The 25,798-nt window shown below is 38.0% G+C and overlaps 2 protein-coding genes across 8 annotated transcripts in view; one reads left to right on the forward strand and one right to left on the reverse strand.

The window, feature by feature from the left end:
- Positions 1-23,827, reverse strand: part of PRPF40A (pre-mRNA processing factor 40 homolog A) — a 59,666-nt gene extending 35,839 nt beyond the window's left edge. For 2 of the 6 annotated variants that reach the window (XM_018063148.1, XM_018063140.1), the window contains exons 1-5: positions 23,226-23,345; positions 21,966-22,097; positions 8,730-8,810; positions 7,469-7,499; positions 5,250-5,266 (exon numbers count right to left, since the gene is read on the reverse strand). In XM_018063148.1, the coding sequence (XP_017918637.1) occupies positions 5,250-5,266; positions 7,469-7,499; positions 8,730-8,810; positions 21,966-22,097; positions 23,226-23,342 (378 nt within the window). In that variant the 5' untranslated portion in view covers positions 23,343-23,345. Of the gene's footprint in view, positions 1-5,249; positions 5,267-7,468; positions 7,500-8,729; positions 8,811-20,541; positions 20,625-21,965; positions 22,098-23,225 lie in introns of those variants that run through there. The other 4 variants (XM_018063141.1, XM_018063139.1, XM_013969677.2 and 1 more) reach the window with 4 other exon arrangements.
- The window catches only part of ARL6IP6 (ADP ribosylation factor like GTPase 6 interacting protein 6), a 37,784-nt gene continuing 35,839 nt past the window's right edge, over positions 23,854-25,798 (forward strand). Inside the window, exon 1 of one of the 2 annotated variants that reach the window (XM_018063157.1) lies at positions 23,854-24,981. In XM_018063157.1, coding sequence (XP_017918646.1) covers positions 24,582-24,981 — 400 coding nt within the window. In that variant the 5' untranslated portion in view covers positions 23,854-24,581. The remainder of the gene's footprint in view (positions 24,982-25,798) is intronic. The other variant, XM_018063156.1, reaches the window with a different exon arrangement.

Below are 25,798 nucleotides of genomic sequence, written 5' to 3' on the forward strand. Positions count from 1 at the left end.
GCTAATATCTGAAAATAGCAAAGGAAATAATGAAAAGAGAAACCATGAACAACTTGTCTCATTAAATATGAAATCTACTCTAAGTTTCCTTGGTGGCTCAGCGGTACACAATCCATCTGCCAACATAGGAGACTCAGGTTCAATCCTAAGAGTCCCTGGAGATGGAAAGGGCAATCCAATTCAGTATTTTTTTTTTTACTTACTTGTAATTGAAGGATGATTGCTTTACAGGATTGTGTTGGTGCCTGTCAACATTCCAGTATTCTTGCCTCGGAAAACCTATAGACAGAGGAGCCTAACAGACTACAGTCCAGGGGTCATCAGTCAGACATGAGTTGGGTGACTAAACAACAATAATCAGGAAAAGGTATAATACTGAATTAGAAACAGAGTGAAAAAGAAAACCCAGAAATAGATGTCAGAATATGTGAGAGTTTAATATATGACAAAGAAAGCTATTTCAATCAAGTGAGAAAACTAAAGGTTTGACACACGATTCAAAGAACCAAAATATTAATCTTGGTGGTTTCCTCATGGAAATAGAAACTTAAGGTAATTTTCTTTCTTCTTTTTAACTTATGTCTGCTTCATTTTCCTCCCAGTGAGCCCATATTATTTAAATAAGCAGGAAAAACAAGATGCTATCATCAGTCAAAACCAAAAAGACAGACATATAATGAAAAAATACCAAGTGGATATTTTATAACCATTCAACTTTTAAAGCTTTTAAAAAAAGATATGTTTAATATATTTAAATACAGTTCACAATTAAACATCTTTCCCCCCAGATTTACCATACCTGCAATTAATTCACAGCTTTCTGAATTTTCTCAACTCTGAGTATGACAACTACCTCTCAAGACTATTGTTTTGATTAAACGAGATTACACACATAAACTTCATAAAGCTTTAAGGGGAAAAAAAACACCAGAAAATGCTTGGAGGCTAAAGAATAGAGCTATTATCAATAACCATAAAATAGCCATCTTTAAGTGAGGCCTCAGGCTTACATTATTTTTCTAAACACCATGAAAATGTATGAGAAAAGAGCATTCAGAACATTAGCAAAAAGAACTAGAATATTACTATCTTAAAATTAAGTCCAAAGGGGCGGGGGGGGGGGGGAATGCTGTACAGCAATGTTATTCTCTTCTTTTCTAAGGAAAATCAAGCAACTTTTGTCTTTCTGATTCTGTGTTAAGGAAGATACAAGCAAAGAAGTATTTTAAACAACTAAATATTACGGAAAATCTACATCAAATTTACAGTAATAGACAAAAGTAGACAAATTTTTGTTTACAAAGCAGTACATTCTAATGTAATGCTTAATTAAAAATTATCAATTACTATATACCTATTTCCATTCTAATTGTGATGGGGAGAATTCAAATCCTGTAAAAACTGATTTATATTTGATTCCCGTATCTCTCATTACCCCTTCATGGGTTACAGCCTACCCATGGCGAAGGGGATTGGGTAACTCAATAAAGCTATGAGCCATGCCCTGCAGGGTTACCCAACACTGATCAGTCATAGTGAAGAGTTCTAACAAAACAAGGGACAGCAAATCACTCCAGTATTCTTGCCAGGAGAACCCCACAAATAGTATGAAAAGGTAAAATGATATGATACTGGAAGATGAGCCCCCTATGTCAGAAGGTGTCCAATATGCTACTGGAGAAGAGTGATAAATAGCTCTAGAAAGAATGAAGCAGCTGTGCCAAAGAGAAAAACCCTCAGTTGTAGATGTGTCTGGTGGTGAAAGTCAAGTCTGCTGTAAAAAAAATAATACTGCATAGGAAACAGGAATGTTAGGTCCATGGATCAAGGCAAATTGGAAGTGGTCAAACAGAAGATGGCCAAGAGTGAACACTGACATCTTATGAATCAGTGAACTAAAACTGAAGGCAATGGCTGAATTTAATTCAGATGACCACTGTATCTACTACTGTGGGCAAGAATCCCATAGAAGAAATGAAGTGGCCCTCATAGTCAACAAAAGAATCAAAATGCAGTATTTGGGTATAATCTTAATAACAACAGAATCAACTCCATTCATCTCCAAGGCACATAATTCAACATCACAACATGTCTATGTGCCAACCACTAATACCGAAGGTGAAGATGACTGGTTTAAGAACAGCTTCTAGAAATACTGTTAAAAAAAAAAAGTCCTTTTCATCATAGGGGGTTGGAATGCAAAAGTAAAAAGTCAAGAGATACTCAGAATAACAGGCAAGTGTGGACTTGAAGTACAAAATGAAGCAGGGCAAAGGCTAACAAGAGTTTTGTCAAGAGAACACACTAGTCATAGCAAACATTTCAACAACCCAAGAAATAACTCTATACATGAACATCACCAGATGGTCAATACCAAAACCAGTGATTATATTCTTTGTAGTCCAAGATGAAGAAGCTCTACACAGTCAGCAAAAACAAGACCTGGAGCTGACTATGGCTCTGATCACGAGCTCCTTATTGCAAAATTCAGGCTTAAATGGAAGAAGGTAGGGAAAACCACTAGGCCATTCAGATATGACCTAAATAAAATTCCTTATGATTTTACAGGGAAGTGACAAATAGTTAATGGGTTAGATCTCACAGACAGAATGCCTAAAGAACTATGGACGGAGGTGTTAACACTGTTTAGGAGGCAGTGATCAAAACCATCCCATGAATAAGAAACGCAAGAAGGCAAAGTGGTTATCTGAGGAAGCTTTACAAATAGCTGAGGATAGAACAGAGGTAAAAGGGAAGGGAGAAAGGTAAAGGTATACCAAACTGAGCACAGAGTTCCAGAGAAGAGCAAAGAGGAATAAGGTGGCTTTCTTAGATGGGCACAATGAAGGACAGAAATGGTTAAGGACCTAACAGAAGCAGAAGAGATTAAAAGGAGGCAACAACACACAGAAAAACATGTCTTATTGACCCAGATAACTACAATGATTTAAAAAATCTAGATGATCTAGGTGGTTACTCATCTAGAGCCAGATATCCTGGAGTGTGAAATCAAGTAGGCTTTGAGACGCATTACTACAACAAAGCTAGTGGAGGTGACAGAATTCCAACTGAGTTACTTAAAATCCAAGTATTTACCATGGCTCAGACAGTAAAATGTCTGTCTACAATGCGGGAGTCGATCCCTGGCTCAGGAAGATCCCCTGGAGAAGGAAATGGCAACCCAGTCTAATACTACTGCCTGGAAAATCCCATGGATGGAGGAACCTGGTAGGCTACAGTCCATGGGGTCGCAAAGAGTCAGACACGATTGAGCGACTTCATTTCACCACTTCAGCAGTGACCACAGTTCTGGAAAAGGTCAATTTTCATTCCAATCCCAAAGAAAGGCACTACCAAAGCATATTCAGACCAATGAACAACTGCACTCATTTCACATGCCCATAAGGTAATGCTTAAACCCCTTTAAGCTAAGCATCAGCAGTACATGAACCAAGAATCTCCAGATGTACAAGCTGGGTTTAAACAAGGCAGAGGAACCAGAGATCAAATTGCCAAGGTTCGCTAGTCATGGAGAAAGCAAAGAAATTTTAGAAAAATATCTACGTCTGCTTCCATGTGCTGCTTGTGCTAAGTTGCTTCAGTTGTATCCGACTCTTTGTGACCCCACGGACCGTCAGGCTCCTCTGTCTGTGAGATTCTCCAGGCAAGCATACTGGAGTGGGTTGCCATTTCCTTCTCCAACTTCTGCTTCGTTGATTTAGACTCTGGGGACCATAAACTGCGGAAAATTCTTAAAAGAGATAAGAAAAGAGACCCACCTTACCTGTCTCCTGAGAATCTGTATGTAGGCCAAGAAGCAACAATTGGACATGGAACAACGGACTGATTCCAAATTGGGAAGGAGTACAACAAGGCTGTATATTGTCACCCTACTTATTTACCTTATATCCAGAGTACATCATGCAAAATGCTGGACTGGATGAATCTCAAGCTAGAATCAAATTGCTGGGAGTAATACCAACAACCTCACATACGCAGATGATTCCACTCTTAATGGCAGAGTGTGAAGAGGAACTAAAGAGCCTCTTGATGAAAGTGAAAGAGGAGAGCGAAAAGGCTGGCTTAAAACAACATTCAAAAAACTAAGATCATGGCATCTGGTTCTATCACTTCATGGCCAACAGATAGGGAAAAAGTGGAAACAGTGACAGATTTTACCTTCTTGGGCTTCAAAATCACTGCTGATGGTGACCGGAGCCATGAAATTAAGATAGTTGGTTCCTTGGAAGGAAAGCTATGACAAACCTAGTCAGTGTATTAAAAAGCAGACATCACTTCGCCAACAAAGGTCAGTAAGAGTCAAAGCTATGGTGTTTCCAGTAGTCATGTACAGATGTTAGACATGGATCATGAAGAAGGCTGAGCCTGAAGAATTGATGCTTTCAAATTGTGGTGCTGGAGAAGAGTCTTGAGAATCCCTTAGACTGCAAGGAGTTCTAGCTAGTCACTTCTAAAGGAAATCGATCCTTAATATTCATGGGAAGGAGTGATACTGAAGCTTAAGCTCTAATACTTTGTCTACCTGATGCAAACAGCCAACTGACTAGAAAGGACCCTGATGCCAGGAAAGATTGAGGACAAAAGGAGAAGGGGACAGCAGAGGATGAGATGGTCAGATAGTGTCACTGATTCAGTGGAGAGCAATTTGAGTAAATTCTGAGAGATAGTGGAGGATAGCAGACCCTGACGAGCTGCAGTCCATGGGATTGCAAAGAGCTGAACACAATTTAGTGACTGAACAACAACAATCTCTCATTAAGTCCCAGGAAAATTATGTTTTAAAATAAATCAAACAATTTTCCAACCTTTACCACAGAAAAGAAAGTAAAAGGGTTCAAGTGAGTAGATGATCTCTAAAACAGAATAAGGATCAGTCTTCCCTGGTGGTCCGGTGGTGAAGAATCTGCCTGCCAGTGCAGGGGACAGAGCTTTGATCCCTGGTCAGGGAAAATTCCACACACCTTGAGCAACTAAGCTGGTGCATCTCAACTATTGAGAAAGTACTATTCCACCCATGCTTTGTAACAAGAGAAGCCACCACAACAAGAAGCCCATGGACCACAACTAGAGTAGTCCTCACACGCCGCAAGTAGAAAAAGCACATGCACAACAAAGACGACTCAGCACAGCCAAAAGTAAATAATAAGTAACATTTAAAATACAAAGAAATAAGAATCAGTGTAGCAGGTAAACAATTATAGAAATAAATATATTCCAAAGGTACTTACTGCGCCAGAAGTTGTACCTAAAAAAAAATTGGGGGAAGAGTATTACAGTGTGATAAATCATGCTGTCCTTGAGTTAACAGTTTTAAAATATTTATTCATACTACTTTTTCTCCTCATGCCATCACATTAAGTATCCTAAGACTGTCCCATATGACTTCTGTGCTTGCTCTCTTTCCCACAAAAATAAAACATCTACAGTGCAACGCACTTTCAGAATTAAGTTGGCACTTTGAACTTTCAATCTACAAACTCACTTGACAGCAGTTAGAGAAGCTAACAGTTTGCCTTTTGTTTCTCCTCTTCCTGTTATTATAGCTGTCCAACCTTAACTAATTTCTGTTTCTCTGCTATACTGCTGGTAGTAATGAATGTGTACAGTAATGAATGTTTCAGGCCCCTGAGTCTATTCTTTAAAGTGAAAGCCACTCAGTCGTGTCTGATTCTTTGTGACTCCATGGACTCCTCTGTCCATGGAATTCTCCAGGCCACAATACTGGAGTGCATAGCTGTTTCCTTCTCCAGGGTATCTTCCCAACCCAGGGATCAAACCCAGGTCTCCTGCATTGCAGGCAGATTCTTTACTGCCTGAGCCACCAGGGAAGCCCTCTATGCTTTAGGTTTATGACAATTTCAATTATCTAGGTTCCAAAACATATGCTGTATAATACAGTATCCTTTGGCCATCACATAGCCCTGTTTAAATTAGATTAAGTAAAATTTTAATGTTCAGTTCCTCCTGTGCACTAGCCACATTTCAATACTCAATAATTACATGTGGCTATATATGACACTACAGACTACAGAACAATTCCTTCCTTTCAGAAAGTTCTATCAAATGGTACTATCTTAAATTACTACCAAAGCCCCATTAAGACATAAAAGGAAATCTACATTAGTTACAAAGTTCATACAAATAATCTTTAACTTTAGAAACAAGTAGCTTAAAATTGTATGTAAGAAAACAAACAATGACTGTAAAAAGAAAACAAAACTAAGTACATAGATACTAACAGCAATCAAAAGCAGCTAGTATGAAAATATCAGTAAGAGAGCCAGAGCATTTAAAAACTAAAAAGAAAATGTTAAGGTAATTGTTCAGGATTATTTAGGGTAATAGTAACCAGCTCAAGATATCTAAATAGACCTAGAATACTATTTTAAAGTATATCAGAATATTGTTATAGCTTAAATGATGAAATCCATGAAACATCTTAAAAACATCAACTACGGCCCTCATACTGCATTTTAAACATGTTTCAACTGATAATGTTTAAAAGAAAAAATGTTTTGGCAGGATCATGGGACAAAGTACACCATCTAGAATACATGGAACATTACTTGTGTATAATTGAAGCATTATTATTATACATTAAAGTCATACTAGCTATATTTATAACACTCATAGGTAACCTGCTGGAAAAAAATATGCATTATCAGAGGACTTACAAACTACACAGACCAAGCAGGTACCTAAAAAATGACTGAAGTAGTCCAGAAGGCTGAGAGTGCATGCTTGATATCTGAAGTATAGAGTCCCTATTCCATTCCACAGGGTTTGTTGAACACAAATATGGACTCAACCAGAATTTTTTATTCAAATATTCTTTGAGTATCTACTGTACTGAGGACCACTGTAAATATTAAAAGTACAGATCACCCAACTTTAAAATAAATTCAATCTTTGTGTAAAATGATAAATTCAACTTTATATAAGCCTACAGATTTTGATGTTAGCAACTAATTAGTACTTTGGCCACCTCACGCGAAGAGTTGACTCACTGGAAAAGACTCTGATGCTGGGAAGGGTTGGGGGCAAGAGGAAAAGGGGATGACAAAGGATGAGATGGCTGGATGGCATCACTGACTCAATGGATGTTAGTCTGAGTGAACTCCGGGAGTTGGTGATGGACAGGGAGGCCTGGTGTGATGCGATTCATGGGGTCGCAAAGTCGGACACGACTGAACAACTGAACTGAACTAAATTATAAAATGTAAAAACATTGTATGGGCCAAAGTATATCCTATAGACCAAATCTGGTCCCAGAACTCCACACCTAAAATTATGACAATTTCTTATGGATTTAATTATGAACGCTATATAAAAAAAATATATTGGGAGCTGATTACAATGCCCAGGAGACACTGTTTTATTTCTCATTCGAGGATGGTTGTGACTGTCTATATTAAGTCTAGTATATCACCATAAATGGTATACATACCTGCTGCTACATCCATATTATTTACTCCTGGCTGTAAGAAGAAAAAATGAAATTAGTAACATTTACTTTGCACAAGCTATATTTTATATACAATCCTCATAAAGCATAGTAAATCAACCCCTTCTCTGTATTAATTCTCTAGTCACCGACTCAAACATTTTGGTTAAGTTTTAGTGATCTTGGTTCCCTAAGCTTGCTATAAATTGTTAAAAACAAAACAGTAACCTATAGCTACTGAAGCACTCTAAATGTTTTATTTATATGATCATCAATTATATAAAAGATCCACAATTCTAAGATTCAAAAAGCTGAAAACCTTTTAAGTTTGTCATCAAAACTCATCACAGTGGCCAAAGCTATCCTGAGTAATAAGAATTCTTTAATCTTATTTATCCCACATCAGAATAAACATCTCTATGTTCTGATTTAGAAATATGTGTTAGAAATTCAAGGGCATTGGCCAAGACCCCGTGGGTATATTATACATAATTATTATATACTATATGCAGTGTACTACTTTATAATATTAAAAACAAACTTTGAAATGTATCTGCCCCTACGGGTTTTGGAGAAGTCACTGCAAACTTACCATCCCAGTGGAGTATGCCACATCTGTTCATTAAAACTAACCAATAAATAAGTCACATTAATTTTAGTATCATAATGATTTCTATATTGCTATACTATCTAATACTGTCTAATAGGGTGGTAAGATTATTCAAAAATTTTGTAAGTAATGTGCCATAGCTGAAGTCTCATGAATTGTGGATTTCAATTTCTAAATTTAGGATCCAGTATTAAATCACATCACATAAACTTTTAATCAGCACTCAGTAAAGAATATGTCTACTGTTTAAGATTAGAATGCTACTAGAGCAATTAAATCGGAGAAGGCGATGGCACTTGACTCCAGTGTTCTTGCCTGGAAAATGCCATGGACAGAGGAGCCTGATGGGCTGCCATCTATGGGATCGCACAGAGTTGGACACGACTAAAGCGACTGAGCAGCAGCAGCAGAGCAATTAAATGCTTCTAGCTAACAAATTACGCTTTTCAGAATTCTAGATTTGCTTAACGTAGAATAACTAAGGATGTACATCTATTATAAACATACAAAAAATGCCTGGAATCTAAAAGCTTACTTCCTATCTTATAATACTCGGGAGGTGCTTAAATGACTAACACGAATGTCTACAAAATATATATGCTATTTCAAAAAGAAATCAAAACATCACACAAAAAGTTATTTTCACAAGATTACCGGTAAGGCAGGCTGCATGGAAGCCTGAGACATATGAGACATCATCATTCCAGGCATTACTGAAGACATCATTCCAGGCATCTAGAACAAAAGTAAAAAAAGATTACTATATAAGGCCAAAGCACCTAGTAAGATTTTAAGAATCTATCTGGTTATTAAAGCAACTGTGTACAATTTAAGATTAAAACCCAATGAATACTATACTATATGAATAGCATGCTTAGTAAGTGCTTGTTGAATGAATGAAGTTATTTTATTAACGATCTGTTTATGTGTGTGTCATAATTACTTTAACAAATACATTTAAAAGTTTAGATTATGTGTTATTTGTAACCTAAAATTTAAGAATATTAATTTCCTTTTAACTCAAAACCAACGTTTTTCACCTTTCTTTGGAGCAAGGCAAAATTTTTTTTCAGTGTTTCGCACCTTTGTTTTTTAATATCTGTATTAAATAATTTTCATATTCATCTGGTCTTTTTAAAATCGCTAAGTCAAAGGTGCTTGTAACTCACTGACTTTAAACAAATACATAAGTAATAGACTTTTCAAACTCAAATCTATAAAGAAAAACTTAAAGCACATATACACACGCATATCTGAAGAAAGAAAGTATTAGCTTGGTGGCTTAATCTCATCTACCAATGACTGTCAACCAAACCTATGAATGAATCTTCACTACTATGAATAAAAATCACAAAAATTGACACAAATTTCCAAAGGATTTGTCACATATTCAGTACAATCTCACATCATAATTTTAATATGAACAAATGTAAGGAAAACATGAAGAGAGATAAAATTATATATAACAATCAATCACAGGTACTGGAACAAGGTAACCAGTTATTCAGCAGTTTCAAATTAAATGAACAATCTAAAAAATAGGAACAACGAAAAAGAAGAATATTGGTCAACAGGAACATATAAAGCCTACTGAAAGTAGAGGAGAACACTCAAACACTGATGTTTATTACTTGTGAAAGTCAGTCAACTAATGATGCAAAACCAGGCTAAGTATCATTAAAATGAAGTTGCATGATATTTATGGATGAAAAAACTTAACAAAAAAAGTCTTTTTAGTCCTCAAAACATTTATTGTTTAAACATCACTAAACAAGAACTTGACAGAAAACATGTGACTAAAATAATGTTTTCTTTTTTTAAAGTACAGAATTTCAAAACAAATTACTGACGAGCCTCTACAACCCCATGACTAACAGAACTAGGTTTTATCTCCGCCTTCCTTCAACAGATATACCCTCACAATTAATTCTGCTTTAGGCTAACAGCAAAATATGTTTGAATTCTAAAAGAACTAAGTAACATATTAGGAGGGGAAGCATAGTGGGCAACAGAGAGAAATGGCCTGCTATTAAAATGGTCTGTGTATAAAATCAAAAGCTAGTAACACATCCCCAAACTAGGATTCTAAGCCAAACAGAGAAACTGAAGTTTAAAAACTTAAGAGAAAAATGAATCAAAGTCTTTTCTCATAAGAATTAAAGACATTGAAGGGAAAAGATAAATTGGGAATATGAGACTAACAGATGCACACTACCATATATAAAATGAACAGCAAGGACTTACTGTACTGTCCAGAGAACTATATTCAACATCTTGTAATAAACTATAATGAAAAATAAAAAAAAAGAATATACATATATATGCATCACCAAATCACTGCACTGTACATCTGCAACTAACACAGTATTGTAAATCAACTAGACTTCAATTAAAAGAAAAATAAATTCCACACTAAGCAAATATCAAAATTATAGCTACCAAGACTTTTGTGGCAACATGTAAAATGCTTATGACTCCATGTTAAGAGGAAAAACTCATAATCAAAACAGTACATAAACTATGATTAAAATTTTGAAACACAGATGTACATACCATAAAATCTGGAATAAAATTTACCAGAAATGATAATATGGGTTATTTATTTTTCATTCTACTTTTCAAACCTTCTGGAATGATGTCTTTAAAACTAAACAACCAAACTGAAAGAATTGTGTCCTAATTTTACTTCTTAAAAAAAGGATTAAAGACATTTTAAAAGTAAAATCTCCATCATGCAATAAGCGTATTTCCACATGACAGCACTACAAACGACTGTACAAATAAATTTAATTGCAAACTGAAATACTCTACTTCATTAAGACATCGTGATCAAGGCCCATCTTAAAACAAAGCACAACAGGACTTACATATAACAAAAGTTTTACTAGACCAGGTCAATGAGATAGCAAATAATATCTAAAGAGAATTTGACAGAGTTCTTTCAATTGTTATTCTTCCCACACTTCAGATTTTAAAACGTCTCAAAAATTTGCCTTTATACGTTAGTATTAGTGCTACTGGTTACATGATGAAATTTAATGTCAAATAAAAAGTTAAATTCTCCCTCTGAATCTCTGTACATTTTGAAGGGTACAGTTGAAGCTTGTTCATCCTAACAAACACTGGTAAGATTCTTAAATTATGTACAATTGAGTATCAGTCAAGAACACTGGACTGGGTTGCCATTTCCTTCTCTAGGTAATCTTCCCCAACTCTGGCATCCAACTTGCATCTCTCCTGCATGGCAGGTGGGTTCTTTATCACTAGAACCACCTGGGAAGCCCTCTAAAAGTAAACAGATCATTAATTTAATTCTAAAGCTAAACTGTGATGTTATTAACATGAAACCAAGGGACAAAAACATAAATACGCAAAGTATTGTTTCTCATGAAAAACTATTACAAGAATCTGATAAAATTAAGAGCTCCTCCAGAGACTTGCACATCATAGAAAAGCTTGTTTCTCAAAGTCTGAAAAATCTATTTTGTGGAACTGCTATGACTTCCACTTTGCATTAATTCTAGGATACACCTAATATGGAGATGCATGTGTCAGCCTGACTGACTGAAGCTGAATTCTTTTGGAGGATTTGTGTTGACTGATGCCAGTCACTTGGCAGCATCATCAATCTGAGATTATTAAATTTTTCTAAGTTACTTGTTTTAACACCACAATGGAATCTAGGCTGCAAGCTTATGATAGAACTGGCTTGTGGTTAAATCCTCGGAAGTGACTTTTTTGCCTTCCCCTTTGCCCAATTAGCAAAGTCGAGACATTTGAGTTGCTTTCCTGTCCCTTTTTACATGACAGATTACCTTTTGCTTCACAGGCAGGGAACAGCCCTTTGGCATCCCAACTTTATCCACAGACTTCTCATTTTTGTTTGTTTTTTTCTCACTCAGGGCATGTAATATTCTCTTGGCCAAAGAGTTGATTTTTCCAAAAATCCGAATAAACTCTTTGGCCAACACAATATAATGGAATTTCTCATCAATACTGAGATCGTTAAGTTCAACGAAGACAGGATGTTCATTAAAAATGGTTAAAGGGAACAATTCTTGCACAGTTGCTACAATAATGCCACAACAAATTCCATAAGCCAGATCCTCTTAAAGCTTCAAAGTGGTAGCTTACACTAAGCTTGCTGAGAAGCATACTATAAAATTACAAATGACTCTGTAGAGCTTCACAAATTTCTACTTAAGCTACTTTAGCAAATATATTAAGTGTTATAATTAAGAATTTTTAGTTGTTAGGAGACAAAGGAAGAATGAAAAGGGTGAAAGGCATACGTGAGATATAAACTAAATTGCCTAAAATATTAAGCATCTAAATATAATGGACACTTCGGCACCTTTAAAAAAATAACTCATACACAACTTGATACGCTTTTTCAAAGTAGGCAATGATTTGTGTGATATGTTTCTATTTTTGTAATGATAAAAGTTAAATCAAGAAAATCTCTTGAAAATTCTAAGAATCATCCATTTGCAGAAAATTAAAAAACGAGTAAAAACTAGGAAGCACCACACAATCCACTCAGTCATTCTTAGCATCCTAATTTAGAAAATTTCTCATGTTAGACAAAAACAAGCATGATTCATTGATCATTCTATTTTAATTTTTAAAACAAATTTCAGTAATAAAAGCAATCCTGTTATGCTATAGCAAATTAGTTACACAAAATGTAAATTAGCCCAATTTTATTATGATATGAAAACAAAAGTGCACATCTTCATGTTGGCACCTCAAATTTTCTTTTCTTCATAATTATTTCCTGAAGTTTCTCCTGTTGGAAAGAAATCACACAACCTAACTTACTTTTTGTCTAAATATTAACTCTTGAATTTGGTTGACTTTTAAAAAACCACTCTTGCTCCCCCTGTAGCTGGAAACTGATTAGATAGTTTGAGTCTTGCCTTTATACTTGGTTCCTTTTAAATGTGCTAAAGTTAATTCCACAACACACTCTACAGAGCCTAGTAATAAGTATAGTATTTACAGACAACTATTTCCTATACCACTAACTTACCTTATATACAAATATATGAATGCAAATTAAGTTTTGAATAAATGTGAAAACTACATCTTTGAATGTAACTAAATGTTCATTCAATCGGAAATATATAGAAATACCTGTTTAAAGCATATTCTTAACAACCCAAAATAAGTGGCTGTATTCTGGGACAATCACTTACTTCCTCTTCACCTACAGTTATAAAACTCCAGACATCTGTCACTTTCCGATATAACATTTAAACAAAAAAATTGACAATATTTGCAAAACCGCTTCCACATGGAGTAAAATCTTCCATTTAATAAGTCAACTTCCAGTAGTCATTATTAGTTTGCTAAATTCTTTCAACCTGGAGACTTTAGAATCACTAAAGTAAAACGCTATTCCTTCAAATTCTAAGGTGTAATGTAATGGCATAATCTCAAACAGCAATACAAGGAAGAAGCCTAGTACAACTATTAAGTATACTCTGGAATCAGACTGCCAGAATTCCTACCCCAGTTGTGTAACCCTGGGCAACTTTCCTTAACCCTCAATTTCCTCACCCACAATACGAGGAAAAACAGTACTCATCTGATAGGACTGTTGTAGAATGAAAAGGAATAACACATGAATACACATAGGCACTTAAAGCAGCACTCAATAAATAAAAGCTGTTTCATTACAACTCTCTCCAACTCATATAAACTATCCCTCATGTTGCCCCTTCTTTATTCCCTAGCTATCTATTAGATAGGAACTTCAGTTCTTTAAAGACATCTAATAAATACTGTCAAACCATCACTTTCAGTAGAAATCAAAACAAGTAACAAGAAGTCAATCCTAGATTAAGGAACACATTTAGTGCTGGCTCCTCAGTGTCACTTTACAAGTCACCCAACTCTCTAGGCCTTATTATTCCTCTCTAAAATTGGACATTCATCTAGCCAATCCACTTTTTAGTCTGGTTGGATCAAATTCAATAGGGCATACGAAATCAGTTATATACAAACATAGTGATAAAAATCATGATTTTAACACAGATTAGGTATCAGTTCTACTCCCTGAAACCTTACAAAACTATACGAAAAAAGGGCAAGTAAGGAGCTTAAAATATTTAGTCCACTGTCTCTGGTTAAACCCCAAACTTCTTAAATGAAGGTACGGAAAATATACATGACACAAAAACTTAGAAAGGACCTGAATAAAAATGAACTTTTAATTTTTAAAAAGCTCTAAACATACTGGGGACGCACACAAATTGTGGTGTTTCATGTCACATACAATTAAAAGATTTATAAAACTTACTCTAGAAAGTCAACGGATTCAAGTCTTCTAGGACACAAGCAAAGAGGGGCATAAGACTATTACTACCCCAAATGCTTTAAACTAGATTTAATATTGTATCTAGCTAAATCATTAGATATTTCTACATGAAACTTAATTACACAGATATAGCAGAGACTCAAAACACTTGTAGTAGACAACTTATGATTAGTTCTTACAACTGCAAAAGAAAGTTTAATTGTCTATTTTATTTAACAAAAATATGATACAAATATGCAATAATCTTAAAACTACTAAAAAATCATCTGAGAATTAACAACTTTGATACCTGAGGACCAAATAAAGTATACCAAGCCCATGTTTTCAAACATAAACTTAATGCTCATTTGTTAATTAAAATTTAGAAAGACTTGGCCCAAAGAGATTAGGAGCTAATTATGAAAATTGTTTTAAAAATAAATCTAAGACAAATGAGATGAAAATTTTGTTAAAAAAAAAAAAGGCAAAAAGACAAAGCAAACTACATTTCAGCTCAGTTCTCACTTGCTGGAATGTTTAGTCCTTTAAGAGATTGGGCAAACAGCAACTCTCAGATTTGGAGAATATTCAGATTTCCACTTTAAGTGCAGTGGATTATTAATTAAGAAAGAAGCAGATTTTCTTTCAAGCCCGACATGCAAAGTATCACATATTTAGTGACCACTAACTACAACGAACCTTTTTTAATAAGTAGAAGAAACATGATTACCTGACTAGGGAGAAAAAGGCAAATACAAAACTCGTCTTCACTAAATATCCAAATATCTACAAATCTACAACTATCATGACAATCCAATCAACAGTTGAAAGATGAGAAAACCCAGTTTGGCCAGGCATCTCAGTAATTCCGTAAGTTCCCTGAGTGCAGGGTACACATACAGCGTCTTTTGTACTGATGCATAGTCAAGAAGAGGCTTAACGTCTACTGACTAAAATGGACAGTGTCTACTGGCTAAACTGACAATGGAAACATGAAGGTATGGAAATAGGAAATAAGAATGCAAGACCAACAACTTTATGAGACATTGTATATCCACAGATTCCTACTTATAAACCTTTACAACTTAGGCCAATTATTTCTACAAAAACTCTAGCACACTAGTACACAGCTGTGTGTACATATATAGGTGCCAAATCTGTAAAATCTACTGATTTACTACTTTATAATGACCAGAAGTAATGCCATCAAAATTTCTAATAAATCCAATTAAAAAATCAACAAGTTAGCCTGTTCTTTCCTTTCTCCTTTATTTTGGATCGTGCCTTGTAGTATGCAGGCTCTCAGTTTCTCCACCAGGGGTGAAACCTGTGCCCCTACCCCTGCAGTGGAAGCACACACTTAACTATTGGACCACCAGGGAAGTCCTTTTATTCACTTTCCTTTTTGATCCCACCATTAATGAATACATTTGTTGCACTTTACAAGCTGTTACATTTATGTGTGTTCAGTCAGTTCAGTTCAGTCCAGTCGCTCAGCTGTGTCCAACTCTCAGTCCAGTTCAGTTCAGTCGCTCAGTCATATCCGACTCTTTGCGACCCCGTGAATTGCAGCACGCCAGGCCTCCCCGTCCATCACCATCTCCCGGAGTTCACTCAGACTCACGTCCATCGAGTCCGTGATGCCATCTAGCCATCTCGTCCTGTTGTCCCCTTCTCCTCCTGCCCCCAATCCCTCCCAGCATCAGAGTTTCTTCCAATGAGTCAACTCTAAGCATGAGGTGGCCAAAGTACTGGAGTTTCAGCTTCAGCATCATTCCCTCTAAAGAAATCCCAGGGCTGATCTTCTTCAGAATGGACTGGCTGGATCTCCTTGCAGTCCAAGGGACTCTCAAAAGTCTTCTCCAACACCACAGTTCAAAACCATCAATTCTTCAGCATCAACCTTCTTCACAGTCCAACTCTCACATCCATACATTACCACTGGGAAAACCATAGCCTTAACTAGATGGAACTTTGCTGGCAAAGTAATGTCTCTGCTTTTCAATATGTTATCTAGGTTAGTCATAACTTTCCTTCCAAGGATAAGCATCTTTTAATTTCATTGCTGCAGTCACCATCTGCAGTGATTTTGGAGCCCCCCAAAAATAAAGTCTGACACTGTTTCCACTGTTTCCCCATCTATTTCCCATGAAGTGATGGGACCAGATGCCATGATCTTTGTTTTCTGAATGTTGAGCTTTAAGCCAAATTTTGCACCTTCCCCTTTCATTTTCATCAAGATGCTTTTTAGTTCCTCTTCACTTTCTGCCATCCAGCCATCTCATCCTCTGTCATCCCCTTCTCCTCCTTCCCCCAATCCCTCCCAGCATCAGTCTTTTCCAATGATTCAACTCTCTGCGTGAGGTGGCCGAAGTGTGTTAATACTTAGTAATTTCAATGTTGCCCTGGGCTTCCTTGGGAGCTCAGAGGGTAAAGAGTCTACCTGCAATGCAGGAGACCTGGGTTCAATCCCTGGGTTGGGAAGATCCCCTGGAGAAGGGAATGGTAACCCACTCCAGTATTCTTGCCTTGTGAACTCCAAGGACAGAGCAGCCTGGCAGGCTATAGTTCATGGGGTCACAGAGATTCAGACACAACTGAGCTACTAACACACACACATACATTTATGTGTGTTAATATGTCCTTTTCTCCTAAAAAAGCAGACTAAATGGGTAAGTGTTCCCAATCCACCATTTCTCACAAATTGTTAAATTTCAGGCAATGTTAATTCTATGCAATGTGATAGACAAAGCAAAATAAACAGACAAGGGGGGCAGTAATGGAAACTGCAGAAGTGGGGGAGGGAAAGATGGCCAAATAAAACTGAAAATACTAGGTAAAAAGTTTTAAAAGGCTTCAGCAAAACTTGACATCTTTAGAAAATACTGCACCCTGTGAATCTCAAGAGGGCCAAAGGGGTACAGTTCATTCTTCCAAAAGGACATAGTCTCCTTAACATCTCTCCAAGTAATCCCCATATACTCAGAAATACTACTTTAGCTGAAGTTTTTGAATAAATTCAGACTTAAATAAGTTACTATGTAAAAATAACTAAACTAAAACCTATCAAAATCTCACTGTATTCATAGGTCAAAAGTTATACCAACACGTTAGGTATGAGTCAATCTGTTTTTTAAAATGTACTCATCTGGGTAATATAAATGCATAAAGAAAGTTACCCAGATTCAATAATCTGTAAGTAGACAACCTAAAAAAAGTCTCTTTGTCACTGGCTAATGTTCAATTACACGGGAAGGACTTTGTGAACACCCAAAAATGACAATAACTTAAAAGCAACAACAAATCAACTTATAACGTTAGCCATAGTCAAATCAATCTAAGATACCAATATACTGGATTTTTCTGGAAGGCCTATATTTCAAATCATTTCTCCCTAGGGTATGGAAAAATATGTGGTAAAACTTAAAGAGATGATCACCAATGAAGTCATACAGACAGAAATACACTTGCCCGTAATTTAAAGTAAATGGAAGTAACTTCTTTAATTTTATTCATCAAACAAAAATTACTTATGTATTTCATCTTATGTATCTTCCATTCTTGTCAAATGAAAAATCAACAGTAAAGGCAGACTCTAAAAATAAGTGGTAACAATGTAAAGTCGTAAGTAACTACTAAAAACAGTTACATGTAACTGACTATCTCCTGGCTTATATTGTAGGAAAGAGTATCTGTGTTTGTTTCATTCATTCAACAAGTAATTTACTGAGCACCCATGATGTGCCAAGAACTGTGCTCAGCACTATAGACTTCTTAAAAGTTCAGATCACAGCCTCTGCCCTCTAAGAGCTTACAATCTATTACTCATTGAAAAGACAAAGCAAGTAAAACCATAATAAAACAAGGCTAGAATAAGTGAAACAGTAAGAGTTACGGGCAGATTATATAGGATTTTATTTTGATAATCTGAAGGGGAGATGTATGCTGGGCAAATTTATTGCTGAGTACCTACTGGAGAAGGCAGGACTTGAAATGGGAGAATTTAGGTAAATAAAGTAAAGTTCACAGTGGTAATGAGCTGGGGGCAGGAGAGCAAGAAAAACACAAGCTTGGTTGTGAAATATCATCACTCAAAATACCATGAGAAGACCAGTCTGAATTCATATTAGGGAATGCAAAGGCATGCAGCTCAGAATCATGCTTTGAATTATACAACAGGAGATCACTGAAAGTTAAGTTGTGGAAAGTAGATGTTAAACTATCCGCACAGGAAAACACTGGAAGTGTTAGGGCAAGAAAATAACTCAGTGAAATCTAAAAAGTTTTTGAGGGGACAAGCTTGAAGCAAGAAAACTAGCTAAAAAGTTATAACGACATCCAAGGCATGATGCAGCTCAGATAGCAACAGGAATAGAAATAAGGTCTATAAAAACCTGCCTTATTCAATACAAGAACAAGAAAACTCAACTTAAAGAGGAATTATTCATTTATCAATTTTAACGAACAAAAGCAAAAAGAAAAAATACTGAATAACTAGAATTAGGGAGGCATTACTGAAAGAATTTATTTTCTTATATATCAACCCATAAAATCTTATATATATCATCTATCCTTATCAAACGATCTAAATTGAATCATAGGCGGTTAGAGCTGAAAGGGACCTTAATTCTTTTACTCTACTCTTCTCATTAAAAGAAGAGAAAAATTAAGAATTAAAGAAAGGGGAAAAAAAGATAGGGAGGAAGACTCTCTTGGGCTTAAGCGAAGACAAAATCACCTGTATAAGGACAGTTTATGTTGTAGAAAAGACAACAGAAGAATAAGATGTGAAAATATTTTAAAGCAAAACATTATTTACAATACACATGGAGAAAGAAGACAGCTTCATACATATCTTAATGCAATCTCTTACCGGAAATAACATTTATACAACTTGTAAGGTCCCTTCCAACTATAAGATCCTATAATTCTATAAAAGTAGAAGCAAAACTTTCCCATCTGAAGCTACTGTACAATGAGAAAGGTAAGTTTAACTTACAGGATAAACTTCAAAGAATATTATTAAGCCCAAATGTTTATTACTACTAACAGATTGAGTCTGAATTCTAAAAGGGGCATTCTAGGTTATCTTCTAAATTAAAACAAATGAAAACATACTACTCCTTTAATCAAAATCATTTGCTCTAATTTCAAAAAATACAAACTCTGGCTAATGTAGACTGTTACGTTCAGTCTGCATATTACTTTACAAACAAGTTTTAAAATTTCATATCATGTTCAGTAGCATTCCAAATACCACAATCATTTAGCAAGTAAGACTGCCACCAATTATAGTCCTCAGCTTGCCCCAGAATGAGATCTTAATGTGAACTAGATAATATACATGAAGGTTCCATAACCTTGTTGCAAAGTCTAAAGAATCTGTTAATTAACTTTTTAAAATTGGATGGCAGAACCCTACCAACTTTGTATCACTGCAGCCAACTATATAGGCACCCTGCTTCTTATTATCTTCTGACCACTTACTGCTCACTAACACTTCTGAGGTTGGGTAGAAAGAAGACATGATGCAGAAAGAAAGATCAAGTTTGAGAATTATCAACTTACTTTAAGGTAGTTTTTCACTGGGCTTTAAATTAGATTCCTGAATACATGATTATATTATTCATGCCCTCTCAGTCTGCTATAACACCTAAAAAAATTTGTTTTACCAAGATTTGGGCTCCATATTTGTTAGATACCAAGAGGAAAAAAACGGAGTTATCTAATTTAAGGGGGAAAAAAAAAAAAAAAAAAAGGATTCTCTTGATTTCCTCAAAGCTAGACTCTTAAGTCATTCAATCATCATCCTAAAGAGACAGACAGACTTTTACACATCTAAATAGGGTAAGCATAAAGGCACAAAAGCTTAAAGGGCATATCCTGGGCTAGGAAAAATGTAGAAGAAAACCACAAGGTAAAAGTATCTGAATGAATGTGTACCAAGTAGCAAATAACCTCACTAGGAAGATGGTCACTATAAAGTAAAGAGAAAGGGCCATAAAGCAAACTGTGACCAGCTTATGTCAATGAGATACATGAATACTTAAAAAATAAAATAATTATCTGCATGTTACTCGAAATGACTAGCTGGTATCTTGGCTTTGGTAGTGCAATAGCACCAATACAGCAAGGGTAAGCAGGTCAATCCCTTGCAAAACTTACCTTGATTGGCCCAATGGAAACAGAAGGCCCCAGAAAAGAGAGAAGCATCTGGCAGTAGCAAATTGTTTTATTTTATCTTTCTGTGGAAAGAAACTAATTTTAAATAAGAACCAGAGCATTTAAAGAGTAAATATTTTTTTAAAGCTCATTATCTAGTTAGAGCAGCTCTACTAAGAAAACAAGAAGAGCTCCTTGTTGTTTAGAGATGGAAGGAAACAGAAGAGGAATCAGAGTTGTTTCTCCATCACCTAGGGAGTTTTAAAACTTGTGTTATCCTAAAGTAACATAAATAGTTCTCTTATTTAAAGAACTCCTATAAGTAGAAATTTTGGGCCTGGTGCCTTTGAATAAAGACTTTTATACAAAATTAAGGGCTATATTCCAAATAAAAAGATAAACCACTTGACATTAAGCCCTTCTACTCTTGAGTTAAAAAAAAAAAGACAGAGTGAGCTCCCTTCTCCACTGCAATTTCACCAATTTAACTCAAACCATCAAGGTTTAAATGATTATCAAAGCAAATGATGCCCCCAACTGGCAGAAAGCTCATACCTAATTGACTGGCTTTCCAAAATATTGTTAGCCTAAACAGTTGATTTATCCAGATACTAAATGGAAAGAACCCAGCCACTAAAGGATATGTGTATTACAGAACCTAACGGGGGGCATAAAATTATTTATGGTAACCAAACCTGTTACCTTTCTTCACTGTTTTTCTAGGAATTCAGTTTACTGAATTCATTGAGTCAGCATTAAAATCTTTTGGTCCAAATCACTCCCACAAAATGTCTGTTTATAATTTATGCTGGAGATGAGAGATAGCTAGCTCAAAAGCAGGAGTGCAGAAGCAATAAGCATTTAAGAAAACAAAAAAACAAACTAGTGTAAGTGGAAAATAATCTACCTGTTTGGCACCATCCTATGAAGAACCAAATCAGAGTAGAATCTTCCCACATCCACCCCCACCACACACATCCACACACGACAGGAAGCTATTTCAGAAATAAAATTCATTCTAAGTCAAAGGCCTAAACAATTGCTGTTTTCAGATTCTATGCATGTACAACCTCCACCGACATAAACTGTATTGACATAGCAAATTACTTCAGTTGACATTCTTGGGGGGAGTAAAGCCATTAAACTCAAAAGCTTAGATATACATTGCTACTTTTAAATTAAAAATACAAAATAAAAACAACTCAGCTTTGTTACTGCAGAAAACAAACCTCTTATACAGAAGACTTTTCAATACCATCAAAATTTGATTAGTGTCATGATTATTCCACATTTCGCTTACTTAAAACATTATTTTGACATAAAATGAAACAAACAGCTGCAAGTATTGACCCAGATTTTGAAATTCTTTGACATAAGAATACCACAGGCAAAAGTAAACAAATAAATACAAAACAAAACATTCTTACTTGTCCCATTGGTGGTCCTCCCATTGGGGGCATCATTTGTGGCATCATTCCATGAGGTACAGGAGGCATATTCGCTCTCTGACCCATAGGATGCATTCCCATTGGGGCATAATGCATGCCAGGGTGCCCCATCTGAAAAAAAGGGACAATTTAAAAATTTGCCAAGTTTCAATAAATGCTTCTCAAAAATCTGACTCCTACAAATCAGTTTTGTGCATGACATAATATTTGGCTAATGTTCGACTCAATTACTTAGCTTATACTTTCTTGTCTTAAATAAAAGAATTATACCAGTATTTATGAGCTTGAATTTGACCAAATTTCAGAAAATGGAAAAATTAAAATCAGTACCGGACACCTAATTCATAGTTGTTGTTTTTTTTAAGAGCATGCTGATTTAATCAATTGCCAGTTGGCTTGCTAAACTGGAAGGAAATGCATGTGAAGGCCACTTTAACTGTTATGGTGAAAACCACAACTTTGTCCTACTTCACAGATATAAGATAGCCAACTATGTTTATTTTATAACGTCACATTATCAAGTTCATTTCTAAGCTGATTTTAAGCTTTAGAACGCTGAAAATTTACCCAATTAACTGACATGAGGGCTGGTCTTATAAAAGACAGCGTCGGTACCCGGGGACACTTCACTCCTAACAAACAAACATTATTTCCTAATAGAATCTCTAACACAGCAAAAATTACTTATGCAAAAAAAAAAATTTTCCCCCCAAAGACTAAGCTGTTATTTACGAACACTAAACGTAAACAACTAATTTAGGCACCTTAATGCTCTTTTTATAAGACAACTTTTTTTACTTGTGTCCATTGTTCCAGGTCGTAAAACCAGGTAGTTATCTCCTGCCAATTCTCCCACCTATCCCCCTGCTGCGAACACCACTACTATTAGTTAAGATTCTGGCAGACTCTGTTAAAAGTAAAAGTCTACGGAAAAAGTCTCCGTCTCCGCCTCCCCCTCCCTGCTTAACCCGGCCTACCTCTCCAAAACGCTCACCCCGCCCAGGGCCCAGCACCTCCACCGCGCATCTGCCTAGGCCGAACCTACTGAGAACTTCCAGGGTCCCACTTCCTTTCCTTTGTGCATCCCCGCTCTCCATTTCTCTCCCTCGGAACAAATCCCACCATCTCGAGCTCTTCCTTCGTCCACTCTCATCTTCTTCTCCTTTTGGAGAATGCTTCCTGTCTCTCTGACTCCGCTTTTCATTGTGCCGCTTTCCCCCTGCCCCACCGCTCCCTTACCGAGGGCCGTCTCCTCAGGAAGCCGTCAGCAGAGACCCAAGAGCTGGAGCAGAGGCTTGAGCCGGACAATCTCCGCTCCCCGTCCCCGAGACCCCGCGAGGGAGGATGGTTCTCCATTTCACTCACCATGAGGCCTCCACGCTCGGCTCCCGTCCCCGGCCTCATCGTCGGGCTCAGACTGCTCCGCCGGCGGCCACTGCCGCTACACATACCAACAAGAAGCGATCTGAGTGGCTGGCGCCCAGTGGGGCCAAAGGTTAAAGGCTGCCCTGCGCTATGGGGCGGGATCAACGGGGCCAGTAGGCTGACAGGCTTCCCTGCTGTCCAATCAGACTGCGTTGCTGACTCGCAGCTCTTTGGCGATTCGCCCCCAGCCTCACCCTAACTCAGCGTCGACTGCATGGAGTTGGGGGAGGGGGACGGAAGAAGTTTCTGCGCCGATTCCCCTGCAGGGAAAACTCCACCAACTTTCCCCTGGGAAGGGAAGACAACGGTGTCCCAGCTTCCCGAACTTAGACTGCCACACCCCGGAGGGGGTGGACCAGTGGAGGCCTGCCACCTTCAACACTCCCCCGTCCGAATTACCTATGCCCCACAAATCTGAGGCCGCCAGAGGTGGGATGGGATGGGGGTGGGGTAAGCAGCCTCTAGCGTTAGCCTTGACCAGGGCAGGAGCTTGCGCGCGGAACTACAGGCGGAGGAAGGGGGCGGGGCAAGCTAGAGGAGGGGTCGTTAGGAGCGGGTTCGAGCTCCTTACGCACCAGCTGGGCGGCGCGCGCCAGGGTGGGGCAGGGGTGGAGGCCAGCCCAGCGGCGTGGAGGAAAGTTGTGGTAGGGGCGGGGAGAACAATGTGAAAGGGAAGCCTGTATTGGGCAGTTAAGGGAGATGAGGGCGCTAGGCGCTGAGCTTCCATTACTGAGGGAAGCCGAGGGAGAGTGCAGGTGCAGAGAAGATGGGAGAAAGCAAACAGGTTCGGGAATGTGTGCTGGCGGGCGCTAGGACCGGGCGTAGAGGAGGTGCGGCTTTGGGACTGCGAAGGCACGCGCTAGTTTAGAGGTGACGCGAAGGGGGCGAAGGTTTTTGGCGGAGAGACTAAACGCTGCACGGAGAGGAAACTCGGCTGCCTTGGGCTTCGGCTCGCCTTCCCTCGTACTGCTTGCGGGTAGTGCTCTGGTCTAGGGGCGCTCAGCCTCTCGTCGGCCCCACGGCACTTTACTTGCCCCAGCACGCACCCCTGCGCGCCTGGGCCTAGTGGTGGAGGCCGCGGGGGGCCAGGCTGCTCATTGGCTACTGCGACCGCGGGGCGGGGTAGGTGGGCGACGTTGGACCTCCGAGGGCCTGAGTGTCTTTCCCGCCATGTCGTTTGTGGAGAGCGGGAGGCGTTCGGCCCTTCTGCGCCGCCGGCCCGGCACCCCTGTCCCGTTCGCTCGACCTCCGTATTCAGTTTTCAGTCGGGGAGATAGCTGGGGTGAGGGCGAAGTCGAAGAGGAGGAGGGATGCGACCAAGTGGCCCGTGATTTGCGGGCGGAGTTCTCGGCCGGGGCGTCATCGAAACTCAGAAAGGACCCGGTACTCCGGACAGATGGGGACGGATCTCCGATTCTGCCCGATAAACGCAATGGAATTTTCTCGGCGGATGCGGGTGGTAAAGCCCTGGCTCGGCGTTGGCCGGTCCAGGTCCTCTCAATTCTCTGTTCGCTGCTGTTCGCCATCCTCCTTGCCTGCCTGCTCGCCATCACCTACCTGATCGTAAAAGGTACAGAAGGAAGCCCGGGCCTTGAAAGTCTATCCAGAGTTTACTTCAGTTGAGCCTGGACGTGGCCCTTGCCTTCATCGCCCTCTCCCCTATCGAAGCTGCAAGCTTGGTAGCTGGTTTCATCCATACGCCTTATCCGCACTTTTCTTTAGTCTTGACCTTTGTCTTCTCTTTTCTTAAAAGTAAAAGACTTTGATCGGTGATCAAGAGGCCCATTTTAAGAAAGGGTCTTGATAGGTTGGTAGTCTTGAAGAAATAATGAAATCAGTGAACACTTGGGGATAAAATGTTGGTAAAATCAAGCAAAATGCAAAACAACTATCCTTAGAGGAAGGCGGTGAAAAGGGTAATCTAAAAAAGCTATACAAGTTCCGCAAATGGCTAGAGGTGTACAATCCACCTGTTCTGTACACATTGAGTTCCTAAAGAACAAGGATTTCCATTGCACAGCCCAAAATGTCTGCTGCTGCTGCTAAGTCGCTTCAGTCGTGTCCGACTCTGTGCGACCCCATAGATGGCAGCCCACCAGGCTACCCCGTCCCTGGCATTCTCCAGGCAAGAACGCTACTTAGGTAAAATAGTCCCTCTTGGATTTTGTACTAGGTTTGCAACCCAGTGTATTGGTGAAATTCTGTTGCAAACCAAGTCTGTTCTTTCTCTGATTAATGGTTTTACATTTCCGTGTCTGAAGTTGAAATACTGGCCAGGTTGAAATAGAAATATGCCTTGATAGGTTTTCCAGAACTCGTACAAATGTATTATGCGTTTGGATATTTTACCATAGGAAGAGTCAGACCTGAGTCGAAACCTCAGTTCT

The sequence above is a fragment of the Capra hircus genome, chromosome 2 (assembly GCF_001704415.2).
Source record: "Capra hircus breed San Clemente chromosome 2, ASM170441v1, whole genome shotgun sequence".
NCBI lineage: Eukaryota > Metazoa > Chordata > Mammalia > Artiodactyla > Bovidae > Capra > Capra hircus.